Below are 19,700 nucleotides of genomic sequence, written 5' to 3'. Positions count from 1 at the left end.
CGGTCTGCGGCTGCAAATACGAAGTGTGCACTACTCGTTAAAAACCTGCACTCATGCACAGTCCATACTGAAGACGCACAGTCCATCGCGACACGTGTCTTACCTGAATTGTTGACAATCAAACTGAACCATCCCATTACTGCCACTGTTCACATTATTTTGCCTGTCCCCTGTACGTTCATCTTAGGGTGTGTGTTGAAGGGGATTTTGGTACTCCGATCATCCTCCCCCCTTTCCGCCCCGTTTCCTGTCGCATTGAGAAAAAATGTGTATAATAGCAGCGTCTGTCGGTGATCTCAGATTCTTCTGATTTTCCCGTCGTGTTCATTTCGTGGGATTTATAGGGAGAAAATCATAAAAGTTTCCATTTGAGGGCGTTGCTACAGAGTATTTGCAACGTAGTGCGACTCTGACGCTGTTACGTAAGTACCGACATGTGGACAAGAGATTAGTGTAGCCTTCGCGTGTTTCCGGCATGAATATGGCGAATGCTGATACGTCAACTATGGCAACGTTGCTAGCAAATGGGTCCAAATAAGACCAACGTGCTGTTGTTGTTTTCTTGGCTGCCGAAGGACAGACACCGACAGACATTCATCGGAGAATGAATAATGTATATGGGGTAGCACGCGTCGAAAACCAGCGTTGTGGAATGGTGCCCCAAGTTCCGTGATGGTCGCGTTGCGACACGAGACGCCGGTCGATCTGGGAGGCCAACCTCATTCATTACACCAACTCAAGATGGAGACACACGAGTACCCGCCGTATAGCTTTGATCTCTTCCCATGTGATTATCACGCTTTTGGTCCCTTAAAAAAAAAGTTGATTCCGTCGGACGAGAACGTGTGGCAGACAGTTACGGACCTCTTCACGCAGCAGGCCGTCCCGAAACACATGTGCTACAAAACGCCACTGTTTCCTGTGCATTTACCCCGACATCAATATGGGATATGATCACCATGCACATGTATACAAGCCGCTCAACGAGTAGGCATACTCTGGATCAGGTGGTCGAGCAGCTGTCTGGGTATAGCCTCCGATTCTTGCAGCAGTGCCTGTCGGAGCTCCTGAAGGTCGTAGGGGTTTGAAGACGTGCAGCGATACGTCGACCGAGAGCATCCCAGTCGTGCACGATGGGGTTTAGGTCTGGAGAACAGGCAGGTCACTCCATTCACCTGATATCTTCTGTTTCTAGGTACTCCTTCACAATAGCAGGTCGGTGGGTCCGTGCGTTATCATCCATCAAGAGGAAGGTGGGACCCACTGCACCCCTGAAAAGGCGGACATACTAGTGCAAAATGACGTCCCAGTACACTTGATCTGTTACAGTTCCTCTGTCAGAGACAAGCAGGGGTGTACGTGCACCAATCATAATCCCACCCCACACCATCACACCACGACCTTCATACAGATCTCTTTCAAGGTCATTAAGGGGTTAGTGTCTGGTTCCTGGTTCACGCCAGATGAAAACCCGACTCTTCAGACTATACCTGGACTCGTCCGTGAACGTAACCTGGGACCACTGTTCCAATGACCATGTGCCCTGTTCTTGACACCAGGCTTTTTGCACCTCTCAGGTCTCCGGGCGAATAAACCATGTCTATTCAGTCGTCTGTAGACTATGTGTCTGGAGACAACTGTTCCAGTGGCTGCGGTAACGTCCCGAGCAAGGCTGCCTTCAGTATTCCGTGCGCGTCTGCGGGCACTGATGGTGTTATATCGGTCTTCTTGTGGTGTTGTACACTGTGGACGTCCCGAACTGTAGCGCCTGGACACGTTTTCTGTCTGATGGAATCGCTGCCATAATCTTGAGATCACACTTTGTGGCACACGGAGGGCCCGTGCTACGACCTGCTGTGTTTGTGCAGCCTCCAATCGCCCCAGTATTCTACCCCTCATAACGTCATCAATACGTGTTCTTTGAGCCATTTGAAAAAACCCACAGCCACCATTAGCACCTCTGAAAACGTCTGCACACTTACTCGCTGCACCGTACTCTGACATGCACCAACACACCTCTGCGTATGTGGACTGCTCCTAGCACCACTGGGCGACGACCGCAGGTCAAATGCACCGCATGGTCACACCCCGAGGTGATTTAAACTCGCAAACCGCCCACCAGACGGTTTTTTCAGCATGTATCAACATTATCCTTAATTTATGAGCATGAATGTATCAGATGTGTATATATTCAACATGTTGCGTCGGTTGGATGATTGCCTCAATGCTCACGGCTATTTTGCCTCTTTGGCATACCGATTGTGGACTGTACGGCTTTCGAACGGAGATTTGTTCATCGTCATTTGAATGTTGGACGGCACTCTCTGGTAATGTTAACAGGGAGTAAACGTCTCCATGATGCACAGCGTCTGGCCATTGCAGTTTGATGAGCACCTCCGTTGCACTGTCGCTCTTATCAGCGTACCTGGTAAGAGTTCATGTTGACAAGCAACTCAGTAAGATTCGAGTAAGTCATTAGTTCACGAAATCCCAGTAGAACATGGAGAAGATGTGGTTGGTTAGGTCTTAGCTGTATGTCTTACTGTGCGACACACATCAGGAATTGAACTAAACCAAAAGTTTGCTGTTACCAGAGAGATTTATTATTTCCGTAACGGGTTTCGGAAGTTTAAATCTCCTTCATCTCATGCATTTACACGGATTAACATGGCATGTAAGTGTTGTGTTTTGCGGTAACCTGTGGCAGTGCCTAGTAGAGAAAAAAGAAACATACTACTTCAGTAGGTGGCTCACAGTTTTGTGGAGGTCTTTAATTGAAAGGATGAACGAAAATATGAAAGTGAAAGAAAAACAAAAATAAAATTAACGAGATGTAAACTAGCGAAGAGGCTGCATACCAACAGAGCACGCACACCCAAAAAGATTTGACATAGAAAGATTACACGGACATAATTGTCGTTCCATAAATTTACATCTGATAGCATCTTATGATAATTAAGACGTGAATGGCTCCACTAGTCACACGCCCTTTTCCTATCATCTTACACCGAACACACCATTACTCTTTGTAAACACTGAAGGCGGCAGAATGGTGTCTGTAATGTAATAAGTGAAACGAACATGCATAAAAAGAAAACACCATTTCTGAGGAAGTCTCAAAGCACTGTCGAAATATTAGGTTGCTTAGATGAATAGAAATGTAAGTGTTAATATCTTCAGAAGTCAGAGATTCCTTTCTGTCAAGATTACACAGCTTAATACCTCGTACACATTTAAATAATCAGAATGACAGGTTAGATAAATTACGTACAATCTTGATGGCAAAGTTCCTGGTCAGTAGTCTTTGCGTCAATGTTCTGCATTAAATTACATACGTCTTCGCAGTGTTCCATGAAGTGAGGGCAAGTGACACTGTTGATGGTGATCTGTGTGTCGGATGGGGACGTGAAGCTCGGCGTCCCCATTGTTATTCGAGAGGAGTCGGCTATGTGCTGGCAAAGGGTTTCAACAACACAACACAACACAAAGAAACTACACTATACACAGAATGAGATTTTCACTCTGCAGCGGAGTGTGCACCTTTATGAAACTTCTGGCAGATTAAAACTGTGTACCGGAGCAAGACTCGAACTCGGATCTTTGCTTTTCGCGGGCAAGTGCTCTACCATCGGAGCTTCCCGAGCACGACTCACGTTCCATCCTCACAGCGCCACTTCTGACAGTACCTCGTCTCCTACCTTCTAAACTTCACAGAAGCACTCCTGCGAATCTTGCAGAACTAGCACTCCTGGAAGAAAGGATCTGCCAGGAAGTTTCATATCAGTGCAGATTGAAAATCTCATTCTGGAACCATCCCCCAGGCTGTAGCTAAGCCATGTCTCCGTAATATCCTTTCTTCCAGGAGTGCTGGTTCTCCAAGGTTCGCAGGAGAGCTTCTGTGAAGTTTAGAAGGCAGGAGACGAGATACTGGCAGAAGTGGGGCTTTGAGGACGGGGCGTGAGTCGTGCTTGGATAGCTCAGATGGTAGAGCACTTGCCCGCTAAAGGCAAAGGTCGCGAGTTCGAGTCTCGGTCCGGCACACAGTTTTAATCTGCCAGGAAGTTTCTTACACTATACACGTTCCCATTACACTCGACACCCTACAAAAACACATACGACACAGTTCTATCATATCCGCGAGGAATGTGGCTCCACATTCGCGGAAGCACAATGCATTTTGCCTCAGGCGGCTGGACCTACACCGTCGGCTATCCCAGCCAACAATGGTATGTGAAGATAGTAGGAATATTTGAGAGAGCGAGGCAAAATTTTGTGCAGCACTGCAACGCTTGTATTGACACTGGTGGGTGTCACTTGTAGCACACCTACCTCCTGAGCTATGTGCGTGGAAAACCTAAAAAGAATTATCAGTGTCCGTTGTACCAGTCTAACGGTCGTTAGTGCGTAACATGGGATCGATCCGGGTGTAGCACACCTCCTCGACTAGCAAGCTGGCATTCAAGACACAATGCACTACGTGCTCTCCACCGCGCTGCTAAACGCTCAGAAACGATCCAAACGATTCAGTCTGTTAATACGGTACTGCACCCTCAAGTGGCCGTTGGCGTGTACAGCCAGAGTACGCGAACTACATGCGGGTTCTCGAAAGGGACAAGCGTAAAATACGACGGTATGGTGGAAAGTAATGTCTCCGAAAATTTTATGTGAAAATTCTTAAAGATTTTAAATAAAACAAACCTTATTAACATTCTACATTTTTATTCTTCATGGCTACCTTTTTATTTCCCATCATAGTCACGCTTGCGACGAACTCATTTGTCCCAACGAGAGACCAGTTTGTTGATACTGTCACTGTAGAAAGCGTGATTTTGTTGACAGAGCCACGACCTCACGTCTGTTTGCAGTAGTTCATCAGTATCAAAGTGAAGTCCTCGAAAGCGTTCTTTAAGTTTTGGAAAGAGACTAAAATGGGTGGGGCCAAGTCGGGACTGTATGGAGAATGATCGATGACGGTGGACCTGAGGCGTCTGATTGTTGCAGATCTACATCTACATCTACATCCGTACTCCGCAAGCCACCTGACGGTGTGTGGCGGAGGGTACCCTGAGTACCTCTATCGGTTCTCCCTTCTATTCCAGTCTCGTATTGTACGTGGAAAGAAGGATTGTCGGTATGCTTCTGTGTGGGCTCTAATCTCTCTGATTTTATCCTCATGGTCTCTTCGCGAGATATACGTAGGAGGGAGCAATACACTGCTTGACTCTTCGGTGAAGGTATGTTCTCGAAATTTTAACAAAAGCCCGTACCGAGCTACTGAGCGTCTCTCCTGCAGAGTCTTCCACTGGAGTTTATCTATCATCTCCGTAACGCTTTCGCAATTACTAAATGATCCTGTAACGAAGCGCGCTGCTCTCCGTTGGATCTTCTCTATCTCTTCTATCAACCCTACCTGGTGCGGATCCCACACTGCTGAGCACTATTCAAGCATTGGGCGAACAAGCGTACTGTAACCTACTTCCTTTGTTGTCGGATTGCATTTCCTTAGGATTCTTCCAATGAATCTCAGTCTGGCATCTGCTTTACCGACGATCAACTTTATATGATCATGTCGCATCGCTCGAGTGTGACCTGCCATTGTCAGGCCGAAGAAAGGTATGCTCCATACATGGACGAGCTTTTCGAACCCGAAACACGATTACAGCACGCTGTTTTTGACGCACCGTAATAGATGGGTTACACAACCGCCATTTTTCACGCTACAATTCGGAGCCTTCTAGCCACAGAGGACTGCAAATATGTAGGTATGAAGAACAGATATTTAGAATGTTAATAACGTTTGTTAATAATATTTGTTTCGTTCAAAACGCTTTAACAGTTCTGAGGCAGAAAATTCGGAAGCATTACTTTTCAGTAAGCCCTCGTAGCTTTTCATTTTGTCGTCCGCCCCCATAGCTGAGTGCTCAGTGCGACAGAACGCCAGACGAAGGGCCCGGTTTCGATACCTGGTGGACAGGGATAACTTAACTGCTCGGCGACTTCATTTCACACCAGTCGACTCGCAAGTCGCCGAAGTGGCGTTAAACAAAAAGATTTGCACCAGGTGAAGTCTACCCGACGGGAGGCCCTTACCACATGCACATTTCATTTCATTTCATTTCACTTTCTCAAAGACATGTCTTAGTGCCTCTATGTGACAGTTGTTGTTATGATAACGTTTGTCGTTATGGACGCAAGGTTCTTCTTTAAATGCACCTATCAATACAAAAAATTATTCCTATGTCCAAACAGGCATGATGGCTCTGTAATGAGGGCCATCCTTTATGTGACGTTGGTGTTAAATGGTACACATTCAACTGTGCTTTCACTTGATATTGCTCCGCACATTCGGAAAGATTCCACAGTGTGTTTTTTCCACGCTTGGACGTCAGAGACTCGTTACATTCACGGCCCATGTGAGTCCGACATTAAGCAATACGAGCAGGTAACTTGCTAACTCTATAGCATTAGAGAGAAACTATTTTAAATAGTTCCCTAAATTTATTGCTGCTAGCCGTAAAACTTTTAATACATCATATTACTCTAGTAGCAGAATGAAGTATGTACATCAACCAGATAAACCGGCGTCTACCCTACGTCTGAACTCTCCAGCAGCAGAAACATGGGCGTCCTTATGTTTGTTTGTTTGCCTGTGTCACCTTCTTCCACTTACACTATGACTGCCGAAAGTGAAGTAAGCCAAGACATAGTGGCAAAAGTATGTTTCTCTGAGCGGTGGCATAAATGTAAATTTTAAAAAAGTAATTAGCATATCAACCGCTGAACTAAAGGAAAGGCGTCCGCAAATAGGAAGCTGATACTGTACTTCTCCTATGATCTCCTATGATCTTGTTCGTATATGCTGTTTGTCAGTAAGAAAGAAAACATTCATTTCCGTCTGTTAGTTCCTTGCCTTAAATTTTCAGTGTTTCATCTAATTTTGGGTCTAAAGCTCAGGTGCACCCTTTGCAGTAAACTCACCAGGCGAGTACGTCTCCAGGAAGCAGTTAAAAGCGTCAGCCTATGACCAAACAATATGACGTCATCTTACTGCTGGTGAGGCGCTGTAGTGTGATCTCCTGTCGTCAGCGACAAGTCTGCGACTCCTCGTTAGTGAATTGTGAAGACACTGTTCAGGAGGAAAAGCGCTGAAATTCCTGACCGCTCATCCAGATTCAGCCAGAATACTGGGCAGATCGTTAAACTGTTACACTGCTTATTTCCTTACTATGTGGATTTCCAGGTAAATACGGTTACGGATAGAGTTGATCAGCTGTAAGATTTCGTAAGAGTGATCCAAATCAGCCTGTCCATGGAAATTCTGCGCATATTAAATGTGTCGGACTGGGACTCCAATCCGGAACCTTGGTTTCGTGGGCAGTTTTCTTAGTGACCGAAACAAGTCTAGTCACGATTTACGCCCCACTCTCACAGCTTTGTTTCTGATAGTACCTCTCTAAAACTTTCTCAACTTGCCCGACATACTCCCGAAAATCTTGCAAGACTAGCAATAACGGAGAATTGTGACTAAGCCAGTTATCCACAATATTATTTTTCACACACATTTTTCCAAGATACTTCGAAGTTTGGAAGGCAGGTGATAAGCTACTAGTGGAAGTAAAACCGTGAGCGTGGATTGTGAATCCTGCTTGGATGGTTCAGTCGGTAGGGCCCCTCCCCACGCAAGGCAAAGGTCCTTGTCCGGCACACAGTTTTAATCTCCCACGACGTAACGAATCAACATACACTCCGGTACAGAGTGAAAATTCATTCCGGATACTGAATTTCGTCCGTTATCATACTTCAATACTTAAAGGTTAATTTTTATGGTGTAATATTGTTGTTTGTGACTAACACTATTTTGCAGTAATGAAAAAAGGAAGTGAACTATGCACCTAGACAGGATGCTAAACATCTGAATATTTCAGATTTGTTACCTGTACAATGTCGTCAAAGAAATATTGAAATATGTACAAAGTGCAAATTACGACAATCGGAAAAAGACAGTAAGCTTAAAAACGCATTGAAATGGAAAATGAAAAACTAGGAAATGTGTTACCACAAGTTGAGTGAAGTGAATAGGCTGCTGTTCTTCAGGAAGATGGTGCCTGTGAGGAAACCCTTGAAAAATTTTGCTGTGATGTTTAAATTTTTTTTTTTCATTTGTTGCAGGAACGCAAAAATGGGTCGCAGTGGATACACATGCGTGCGGCACGTGTTCTGCACGCTGAATGTCATCATGTGGGTAAGTCACATGTTGTTTACATCACAGTTCTATCGCTACCATGTGTGGAGGCCGTAAAGTATTTAATTGCAACCAGGGCGAAACAGAAAGCACGAAAATACACTCGGGCTGTAACATATCTGTCAATATGAAAACCTAAGAGACACTATATTCTAAATAAACATAAATTTTTAACCATATATTGTTTTCAGTGCCACAAACGGTCTGAAGAGCAGGGTAGCTCATTAAACCTGTATCTCAATGAGGTCACGCAGTAGAGCTTATTACCAGTCTGATAAATTCCTGTACTGCTATCCTAGATTGGGTCTTATATTATCCTACATATATTATAAACGCGAAAATTTGTGTGTGAGCGTATTTGTACTCCTTGACGCTGAAACGGATGGACGAATTCGGAAGAAATTTGGAATGGAATAGCTTGTATCCTAAATTAACATATAGGCTAGTATATGTTATAGTCCAATATAGTTATTTATTTGAAGAACATAGTGCCAAATGTGAAACAGTAATTGCCGTTACAAAAAGCTATTTACTCTTTGACTTTTGAGTTGTGTTTGTGAAAATGCCTTTATCATTTAACATGCCCTACATAATTCCTTTCGAAGTAATGAATACAATGCTTATACAATCCTCGATGTGTTTAATCCGTACTTCCATACAAGCCCGTTGCATTTTAGCCGCTGAGGGTCAGGCGTATCTTATTGCTTCTGAGACAGCGGCGGTGTCATTGAAATGCTGTACCGAAGGTGGATGTCTTACCTTTCATGTAGAACGTGGCAGATTCAAGTAATGCTGGATTTGATTATCTGCTGATAGCTATTGGTAAACGGCACACATTTGAGTACAGATGACCCTGTTTCGCCGGCCGCCGTGGCCGAGCGGTTCTAGGCGCTTCAGTCTGGAACCGCGTGATCGCTACGGTTGCAGGTTCGAATCCTGACTCTGGTATGGAGGTGTGTGATGTCCTTAGGTTAGTTAGGTTTAAGTAGTTCTAAGTTCTAGGGGACTGATGACCTCAGATGTTAAGTCGCATAGTGCTCAGAGCCATTTGAACCATTTAAAGAACTTATGTGATGGCGCACAGACATTAACGTTTCCTTATGAATAGCTGTTACTCAGCGGAGAGGTGCTAGTTCAAACAATTACTAGTAATTCGAACATGTTAGCGTTCTTCCTGAAATCTGAGTTTATTCCGTTTCCATCAATTAATGAGTCTGGGAAACTGCCAGCAAAAATAAACGTTCCTAGATGTTAACGCTAATGTACGTTTTCTAAAGCTTTTAACAAAGGAAAAACTTCTAATAAATACTGGGGTGAGCGTTATAGTCTGTCAACGATAACAATCAGTTATGACAGAAACGGGAAAAATGGCCCTGGGCACATGATTTATCCAAAACTGGAAGATTGCCCTGTCGAAATAGAAAGACTAAATTAATTACAATCTATACCAGTGCAGTATTCTCGCATGCTGTCTAGTTTAATCTGCTTGTTAGTGGAGACATGATCACCGGATAAAACTTTATCTAAGGAACTACTTCTGAACAGCCGTTGAACGACCAACGGTACCGACCAACCACCGTGTCACCGTCAGACCTTACGCGTCACCGGACACGGATGTGGAGGGGATGTGGTCAGCACACCGCTCTCCCGACAGTTGTTAGTTTTCGAGCCCCAAGCCGCTATTTCCGTCAAGTAGCTCCTAAATTTGCCTCACAAGGGCTGAATGTACCCCGCTTGCAGCCGGCCGCGGTGGCTGAGCGGTTCTAGGCGCTTCAGTCCGGAACCGCGCTACTTCTACGGTCACAGGTTCGAATCCTGCCTCGGGCATGGATGTGTGTGATGTCCTTAGGTTAGTTAGGTTTAAGTGGTTCTATGTTCTAGGGGACTGATGACCTCAGATGTTAAGTCCCATAGTGCTCAGAGCCATTTGAACCATTTTTTTTTTTTTTTTTTTTTTTTTTACTCCGCTTGCCAACAGCATTTGGCAGACCCGGACGGTCACCCATCCAAGTTCTAGCCAACCCCAACAGCCCTTAACTTTGGCCCTCTAACTGGAACCACTGCGGCAAGGCCGTTGGCACAAAAAAAAAAATCAGCTATCTCTTTAAAAGATCGCACTGGTGGCTTTGCAGTGGTGTACATGATGTGGTGCAGATAGCAGACAATCATGTGTCTCCTCGCTAAGATTTAAATCCTGATAGAGAAGTTGTGTGTATGTACCAGTCCTTTGTATGGAATCACTGTAGTAGTAGGGGTCGATGTCGAGATGTGTTAGTGGCAGAATGGAGCTATCGTGTCTGGATGTGCTCGTGACGACACCGTGAATGCAGCTGTTTGATGTGTTCGTGTATCAAATCGGATTGTCCAACGTGTCTGTAATGAATGGTGTACGGCTAGCAGCATGAAACACGGCGTTACGAGCAGTGGTCGTTAACAGATCCTAGCCGACAGAGACCGAAGGCGAGTGTCGCGCCTTGTCAATGACAAGCAAACACTGGGAAGGAAACCGTATACGATGTTCACATGGAGCCGGGTATATAGCAAAAGGCCATTGCTCACTGCTGCCCAAAAAATGCCGAAACAACTAACTGCAGGCGTGTAGTGAGGTCCGACAAGTCGTGATTTTCCCTCTTTTTACATATGGAATGCGCCGAGCTCACCTTCACCCGCCTAGTATGGGAGGTGTAGCTCAGTCAGAAGGTGGTTCTGTTATGTTTTAAGCCGTTTTTTCGTGACTTCTCCAGCGTTAGCAATGGAGCAGGGAGTTGTTTTTGTTCTGGTCTTCAGTCCTCAGACTGGTTTGATGCAGCTCTCCATGCTACTCTATCCTATGCATGCTTCTTCATCTCCCAGTACTTACTGCAACCTACATCCTTCTGAATCTGCTTAGTGTATTCATCTCTTGGTCTCCCTCTACGATTTTTACCCTCCACGCTGCCCTCCAATGCTAAATTTGTGATCCCTTGATGCCTCAAAACATGCCCTACCAACCGGTCCCTTCTTTTTGTCAAGTTGTGCCACAAACTCCTCTTCTCCCCAATTCAATTCAATACCTTCTCATTAGTTATGTGATCTACCCCTCTAATCTTCAGCGTTCTTCTGTAGCACCACATTTCGAAAGCTTCTATTCTCTTCTTGTCCAAACTAGTTAACGTCCATGTTTCACTTCCATACATGGCTACACTCCATACAAATACTTTCAGAAACGACTTCCTGACATTTAAATCTATATTCGATGTTAACAAATTTCTCTTCTTCAGAAACGCTTTCCTTGCCATTGCCAGTCTACATTTTACATCCTCTCTACTTCGACCATCATCAGTTATTTTACTCCCCAAATTGCAAAACTCCTTTACTACTTGAAGTGTCTCATTTCCTAATCTAATTCCCTCAGCATCACCCGATTTAATTTGACTACATTCCATTATCCTCGTTTTGCTTTTGTTGATGTTCATCTTATATCCTGCTTTCAAGACACTGTCCATTCCGTTCAACTGCTCTTCCAAGTCCTTTACTGTCTCTGACAGAATTAAAATGTCATCGGCGAACCTTAAGTTTTTGTTGCTTCTCCATGGATTTTAATACCTACTCCAAATTTTTCTTTTGTTTCCTTTACTGCTTGCTCAATATACAGATTGAATAACATTGGGAAGAGGCTACAACCCTGTCTCACTCCCTTCCCAACCACTGCTTCCCTTTCATGCCCCTTGACTCTTATAACTGCCATCTGGTTTCTGTACAAATTGTAAATAGCCTTACGCTCCCTGTATTTTACCCCTGCTACCTTCAGAATTTGAAAGAGAGTACTCCAATCAACATTGTCAAAAGCTTTCTCTAAGTCTACAAATGCTAGAAACGTAGGTTTTCCCTTCCTTAATCTAGCTTCTAATATAAGTCGTAGGGTCAGTATCGCCTCACTTGTTCCCATATTTCTACGGAATCCAAACTGATCTTCCCTGAGCTCGGCTTCTACCAGTTTTTCCATTCGTCTATAAAGATTTCGCGTTAGTATTTTGCAGCTGTGACTTATTAAACTTATAGTTCGGTAATTTTCACATCTGTCAGCACCTGCTTTCTTTGTGATTGGTATTATTATATTCTTCTTGAAGACTGAGGGTATTTCGCCTGTCTAGTAAATCTTGCTCACCAGATCGTAGAGTTTTGTCAGGACTGGCTCTCCCAAGGCCGTCAGTAGTTCCAATGGAATGTTGTCTACTCCGGGGGCCTTGTTTCGAATGGTTCAAATGGCTCTGAGCACTATGGGACTCAACTGCTGTGGTCATTAGTCCCCTAGAACTTAGAACTACTTAAACCTAACTAACCTAAGGACATCACACACATCCATGCCCGAGGCAGGATTCGAACCTGCGACCGTAGCAGTCGCACGGTTCCGGACTGCGCGCCTAGAACCGCGAGACCACCGCGGCCGGCAGGCCTTGTTTCGACTCAGGTCTTTCAGTGCTCTGTCAAACTCTTCAGGCAGTATCGTATCTCCCATTTCATCTTCATCTACATCCTCTTCCATTGTCCTCAAGTACATCGACCTTGTAAAGATCCTCTATATACTCCTTCCACCTTTCTGCTTTCCCTTCTTTGCTTAGAACTGGGTTTCCATCTGAGCTCTTGATATTCATACAAGTGGCTCTGTTTTCTCCAAAGGTCTCTTTAATTTTCCTTTAGGCAGTATCTATCTTACCCCTAGTGAAATAAGCCTCTACATCCTTACATTTGTCCTCTAGCCATCCCTGCTTAGCCACTTTGCACTTCCTGTCGATCTCATTTTTGAAACGTTTGTATTCCTTTTTGCCTGCTTCATTTACTGCATTTTTATATTGTCTCCTTTCATCAATTAAATTCAATATTTCTTCTGTTACCCAAGGATTTCTATTAATCCTGGTCTTTTTACCTACTTTATCTTCTGCTGCCTTCACTACTTCATCCCTCAGAGCTACCCATTCTTCTTCTACTGTATTTCTTTCCTCCATTCCTGTCAATTGTTCCCTTATGCTCTCCCTGAAACTCTCTACAACATCTGGCTCTTTCAGTTTATCCAGGTCCCATCTCCTTAAATTAGCACCTTTTTGAAGTTTCTTCAGTTTTAATCTACAGTTCATAACCAATAGATTGTGGTCAGAGTCCACATCTGCCCCTGGAAATGTCTTACAATTTAAAACCTGATTCCTAAATCTCTGTCTTACCATTATATAATCTATCTGATACCTTTTAGTATCTCCAGGATTCTTCCATGTATAGAGCAGGGAGCGGGTACTAAAAAAGGAAATTTGGCACAATTTAAGTAACAATCATCCAAATGAATTTAAAAGAAGTAAACTTTTACAACCTTCAAAACGAACCCACAGAAAGAAAAAAATTAAAATAATCTCTGTAGCAAACGCATTGGGCAGTACTTGATCACTCATTCACAGCCGGCGTCTACAAGAAACCACACTAGGAGCCCAATTTACGAGTTCTGCAGAGTTATACAATATACATGATTACACGAGATAACATTCCGCTGATTATTCACGATAATGAATATTCGTGTCGAAAATAATTACAGTCTAAACAATGTCCGGCACGCAATTAGCCATGTAAATCACTATGCTTAACAAAAGTTCACAAAAGAATTCATGCCAAAGGGAGACTGGGCTCTCGGCCCTTAACAGAACTATAAGCTTCTGCAGAAGTAGATCCTAAAAACAGCTTATCTAAAATAACAAGGCACGTGTGTAAAAGGAGCCATTACTTTTATATTACTTCCCCAAAGCCCGGCCACAAGCCTTAATGGTTCTTTAGGGAAGCATTCACGTGCAACAAATTCAAGCTCATCGGAACCACTAGGATCCAAGTACCGGGTGGTTAAAATTAAAAGTGCAGCTACTCACGGGGGAGTTTCGGTGTAGGCTGTAGTTATCGTATGGCACCGAAACTTGGTAAAATGATACTGAGTAAATGCGGAACTGATTTACGCGGAAAAAGTTAGCTTCATTTTTGGACACCAAGTGTAAATCTGGCGCTGTACACTTTTTGTATGACATCTACGCTGTCATTTGACAAGTCATAACGTGAGTGGACAGTATGGCTATTGAGAAGAGAGACTGTGGGCTGTTAATGAAATTGTTTTATGTGAACGGCAGCATAGAGAGAAAAGATGAAATGAGTGTTTGGCATTGTTGGCTGGGAAACCTCATACGGGGATGCTCGGCCGCCGAGTACAAGTCTTATTTCGGTCGACGCCACACTGGGCGACTTCCGTGCCGTTGATGAGGATAACACAACACCCAGATGTGTTATTCTCCCGGTCGGGAATCGAACCCGGGCCCGCTGCATGGGAGGCAAGCACGTTAACACTCAGGTATGCAGGCGGACAGCATAGAATACCGGCGGTTGAAAACCTGAGGAGGGTCCCGATGTCATTAAATGTCTTAAGAAGATTATAGTGGAATTCGAAAACACGGGTCAGCTTGACTTTGCATCTAGAAGACGAAGGCGTCCTTTCCCAGTGGAAGTTATTGACGAGGTTACTGTGGTAATTGACGTCGCAGCATATGCCCCTGGTAGTGCTGGTGGTCGGTAATGTAACGAGGATTGTCCGTCCCATGGTCAACAGTACAGGAAGTTTTTCAGTCTATTTTATATTGGTAATTTAACGAGATCCATACTGTGCAGCAACTGAAACCTCATGATCCGCAACAACGTTCTGAATTTTCTCTTCGGTCTCTGGCACGGATCGAAGTTGGTTACATTTGACTAGGCGATATTCAATGGTGTGACGAGGCACATTTTACACTATAGGGTGCAGTGAATGCACAGAACTGTCGAATTTGGGGCAGTGTTAAGACGCGCGTTGTGCACTAAGAGACATTTCACTCCCCGTATGTGACTGTGTGGTGTGGATTCGCAAGCCCCTTCATTATCGGTCTGTTGATCTTTGAAGAAGGTACACCCAGAGGACCTGTCACGTGTACAGTGACGTCTGTACTCTATCGAGACCTCCGTGAAAGATTTGCTAATCACAGCCTTTCACGAGCATGTTATCTCCAGAGGTTTTCCAGAGGCATGGCCTGCAAGATCCTCTGATCTGAATTCATGTGATTTTTGGCTCTGGAGGTATCTAAAAGAACGCGGTCATCTGGGACACGTCAGGCCTCTTCGTGACCTGAAGGCGAGTATACAGGAACACGTTGCTCAGATTCTGCCGGAACTATTGACAGCAACTGTTGATTATGTCGTTTTACGGATGCAGCATCTCGTCTACGTCTCTGGTGCTGATATTGAATAAATAATGTACGCAGAAATTAATGATAAAATTCAGCGTTATATCCCTTTCACTTGTTTGTGGTTAGTGAACTGTTTATCACTGGCTTGGCCTTTTCTGCCGAGGTCACGCTCCTAATTCATTACATACTGAAACATTTCTATACGCCTTTCTTGCATTCGCAGCGCCAGAGATGCACCTGGTGACCAAAATTGGAAATAATTTTTAACCAGCATAAATCGGTTCCGCATTAACGCTTTAGAATATCTACCAAGTTTCGCTGTCATACGCTAATTACTGCACAGTGGACCTCTGTGAGTAGCCTCAGTTTAATTATAACTGACTGGTATGTTGTGAAATGCGTGTAATGGCGGCGTTAAAAATATATGATCTTCATCAATCGCCACACAGCATGCCCAACATTAACCTGCATGCTTCCGGTACTCGCAACCACGGGTTCGGAGCTCGCTTGGCTGTAGATCCTAGTCGATTGGCCATGCGCCACACACGCAATGCTCCAAATGGCTGCCCGCATCTCGTGTTCGTGCGGTAGCGTTCTCGCTTCCCACGCCCGGGTTCCCGGGTTTGATTTCCGGCGGGGTCAGAGATTTTCTCTGCCTCGTGATGGCTGGGTGTTGTGCGCTGTCCTTAGGATAGTTAGGTTTAAGTAGTTCTAAGTTCTAGGGAACCATTTTCTTTTTCAAATGGCTCTGAGCACTATGGGACTTAACATCTGAGGCCATCAGTCCCCTAGAACTTAGAACTACTTAAACCTAACTAACCTAAGCACATCACACACATCCATGCCCGAGGCAGGATTCGAACCTGCGACCGTAGCAGCCGTGAGGTTCCAGACTACAGCGCCTAGAGCCGCACGGCCACCGCGGCCGGCACACACGGAATGATCATGCTTCACTTTAGCCATCACCCCATGTCACACGGAGCGAATACAGCGGCTGTAATCCGTCCAAGCACAGGGCACAGGCTACTGCTCGAGAGGTGAGGGTCAACACTACCTTGTGAATGGACCAAGAGACCGTCTTGCGCAGGAGCGCTCAGCGATAGGCAAGGACCTTATTGGGATGCGGACGACAAAGGCGAGGGCAAGGCAGCACCAGCTTTTGTGACTGACAGGTGGAAATTGAGGCGCAGGGTAGGGCAGGGATGACAAGACAGTGGCCGCATCCGTCTTAGCCGCGCGGTGTCCGGTACACAGTGTACTGCGCGTGCGCCACTGCAGCGTTGTGTCTCAGAAGGACGACAACGAAGGCGAAGGCGTTGGAAATATTAATAGTTGTGAGGAAGGTACGTCTCAGACATAGCGACTGCAAAATTGGACATTTCACGTCAATAAAGCACTGTGTACTAAAGAACAACCAAAAAAAAATGAAGAAACTTGGTGTTTCCAAGCTTATATAACATTCCATTTTGAATGCGAAAATTTTTAGGTTAGGCTTTACCGTGACTGTTACTGACATTAAATGAAACAACAAGTTTACTGTTACCAGTCACCGTATTATTTATTTCCACGGCGCGTTTCGAAGGTTGAAACCTCCATCATCGGGTGGATTTACATTAGTTAGTATTACATTTGTGTGTGTGTTGTGTTCCTCCAAAAAATCGTAACACAACACACACACAAATGTAATACTAACTAATGTAAATCCATCGGATGATGGAGGTTTCAACCTTCGAAACGCGTCGTGGAAATAAATAAAACGGTGACTGGTAACAGTAAACTTGTTGTTTCATTTAATAACATTCCATTGTGCAACGTCAGCAAAGGGTAAAACAAAGAGCAACTGAACGCAAAAAGACTGAAGACTCAAAATGTGCCAGTGACATACGCTACCATTTCTTCGTGTCCCTCTACGAAGCAACTAAAAATATGCCACCAACAATTTAACATTTCATCCACAGTAAAATATTAGAAGTGATTCCGTACTCAGAGGCATCGCTCCAGGTTATTCAGGTCTCCACCTCAGGAACTCGACCCACTTCGAGCTTCCGACTCAACAAGTGCCGCATATCCGTGGTACTCGACGAAAGCCAGCGGTACGTTTTGGACACCTCTCAGATCAGTGGACGTGCCTTCAAGTACAGCTGCTGCATCCTAAGTTCAGCTCATGAACAGTAACAATTTCCCTAACTAATTTTTCTAAGCAACATAAATAACTCTTGCTTATGTCTTTACTTGGTAAGGGATTTCGGTAAAACTTACAGAAAGACAGCATGATTTTGTTCGCTTGCAGTTGATTTTCGGGCATTACATCTTTCAGAAAATATAAATTTCCGCACAGGCTCTTGAACTTCGAGGAACTGACTTCGGTCTAAGAGGAGGTATCTCGTGAACTGTTTATCAAATGGTTCAAATGGTTCTGAGGTGATCAGTCCCCCTAGAACTTGGAACTACTTAAACCTGACTAACCTAAGGACATCGCATACATCCATGTCCAAGGCAGGATTCGAACCTGCGACCGTACCGATCGCCCGGTTCCAGACTGAAGCGCCTAGAACCGCTCGGCTTCACCAGCCATCAAATGTTTATCGGAAAACTCTGATGTCAAAGCGAATTCGCCATGAGAATTTCTCTTATTTACACTTTTCGATTCTGATTTTTTCTTTTGAAGTGTTAACTAATAACATCAGCATATCTACACTCCTGGAAATGGAAAAAAGAACACATTGACACCGGTGTGTCAGACCCACCATACTTGCTCCGGACACTGCGAGAGGGCTGTACAAGCAATGATCACACGCACGGCACAGAGGACACACCAGGAACCGCGGTGTTGGCCGTCGAATGGCGCTAGCTGCGCAGCATTTGTGCACCGCCGCCGTCAGTGTCAGCCAGTTTGCCGTGGCATACGGAGCTCCATCGCAGTCTTTAACACTGGTAGCATGCCGCGACAGCGTGGACGTGAACCGTATGTGCAGTTGACGGACTTTGAGGGAGGGCGTATAGTGGGCATGCTGGAGGCCGGGTGGACGTACCGCCGAATTGCTCAACACGTGGGGCGTGAGGTCTCCACAGTACATTGATGTTGTCGCCAGTGGTCGGCGGAAGGTGCACGTGCCCGTCGATATGGGACCGGACCGCAGCGACGCACGGATGCACGCCAAGACCGTAGGATCCTACGCAGTGCCGTAGGGGACCGCACCGCCACTTCCCAGCAAATTAGGGACACTGTTGCTCCTGGGGTATCAGCGAGGACCATTCGCAACCGTCTCCATGAAGCTGGGCTACGGTCCCGCACACCGTTAGGCCGTCTTCCGCTCACGCCCCAACATCGTGCAGCCCGCCTCCAGAGTTGTCGCGACAGGCGTGAATGGAGGGACGAATGGAGACGTGTAGTCTTCAGCGACGAGAGTCGCTTCTGCCTTGGTACCAATGATGGTCGTTTGCGTGTTTGGCGCCGTGTAGGTGACCGCCACAATCAGGACTGCATACGACCGAGGCACACAGGGCCAACACCCGGCATCATGGTGTGGGGAGCGATCTCCTACACTGGCCGTACACCTCTGGTGATCGTCGAGGGGACACTGAATAGTGCACGGTACATCCAAACCGTCATCGAACCCATCGTTCTACCATTCCTAGACCGGCAAGGGAACTTGCTGTTCCAACAGGACAATGCACGTCCGCATGTATCCCGTGCCACCCAACGTGCTCTAGAAGGTGTAAGGCAACTACCCTGGCCAGCAAGATCTCCGGATCTGTCCCACATTGAGCATGTTTGGGACTGGATGAAGCGTCGTCTCACGCGGTCTGCACGTCCAGCACGAACGCTGGTCCAACTGAGGCGCCAGGTGGAAATGGCATGGCAAGCCGTTCTACAGGACTACATCCAGCATCTCTACGATCGTCTCCATGGGAGAATAGCGGCCTGCATTGCTGCGAAAGGTGGATATACACTGTACTAGTGCCGACATTGTGCATGCTCTGTTGCCTGTGTCTATGTGCCTGTGGTTCTGTCAGTGTGATCATGTGATGTATCTGACCCCAGGAATGTGTCCTTAAATTTCCAGGAGTGTATTTCATTAGAATTCGACCCTGAACCAAGATCCATGAGTTCAGCCATGTCGTCACAAGGAAATAATGCAAACTGAATCTAGAAGGAAAGACTGCGAGACCGTGACTGAACTGCCTTACAACACGCGCTCACACAATGTCGCCAGGTATTTCCTCTGCTGCCCCGC

The 19,700-nt window shown here is 45.4% G+C and overlaps 1 protein-coding gene across 2 annotated transcripts in view; it reads left to right on the top strand.

Annotated features, from left to right (window-relative positions):
* LOC126354150 (tetraspanin-9) overlaps nt 1-19,700 on the top strand; it is a 472,671-nt gene that overhangs the window by 334,051 nt on the left and 118,920 nt on the right. For both annotated transcript variants that reach the window (XM_050003562.1, XM_050003561.1), the window contains one exon: nt 8,170-8,242. In XM_050003562.1, coding sequence (XP_049859519.1) covers nt 8,180-8,242 — 63 coding nt within the window. In that variant the 5' untranslated portion in view covers nt 8,170-8,179. The remainder of the gene's footprint in view (nt 1-8,169; nt 8,243-19,700) is intronic.

This window comes from Schistocerca gregaria, chromosome 3 (assembly GCF_023897955.1).
Source record: "Schistocerca gregaria isolate iqSchGreg1 chromosome 3, iqSchGreg1.2, whole genome shotgun sequence".
NCBI classification, from domain to species: domain Eukaryota; kingdom Metazoa; phylum Arthropoda; class Insecta; order Orthoptera; family Acrididae; genus Schistocerca; species Schistocerca gregaria.
Note: the sequence above shows the minus strand (reverse complement) of the source record. Positions and strands in the feature narration are given on the sequence as shown.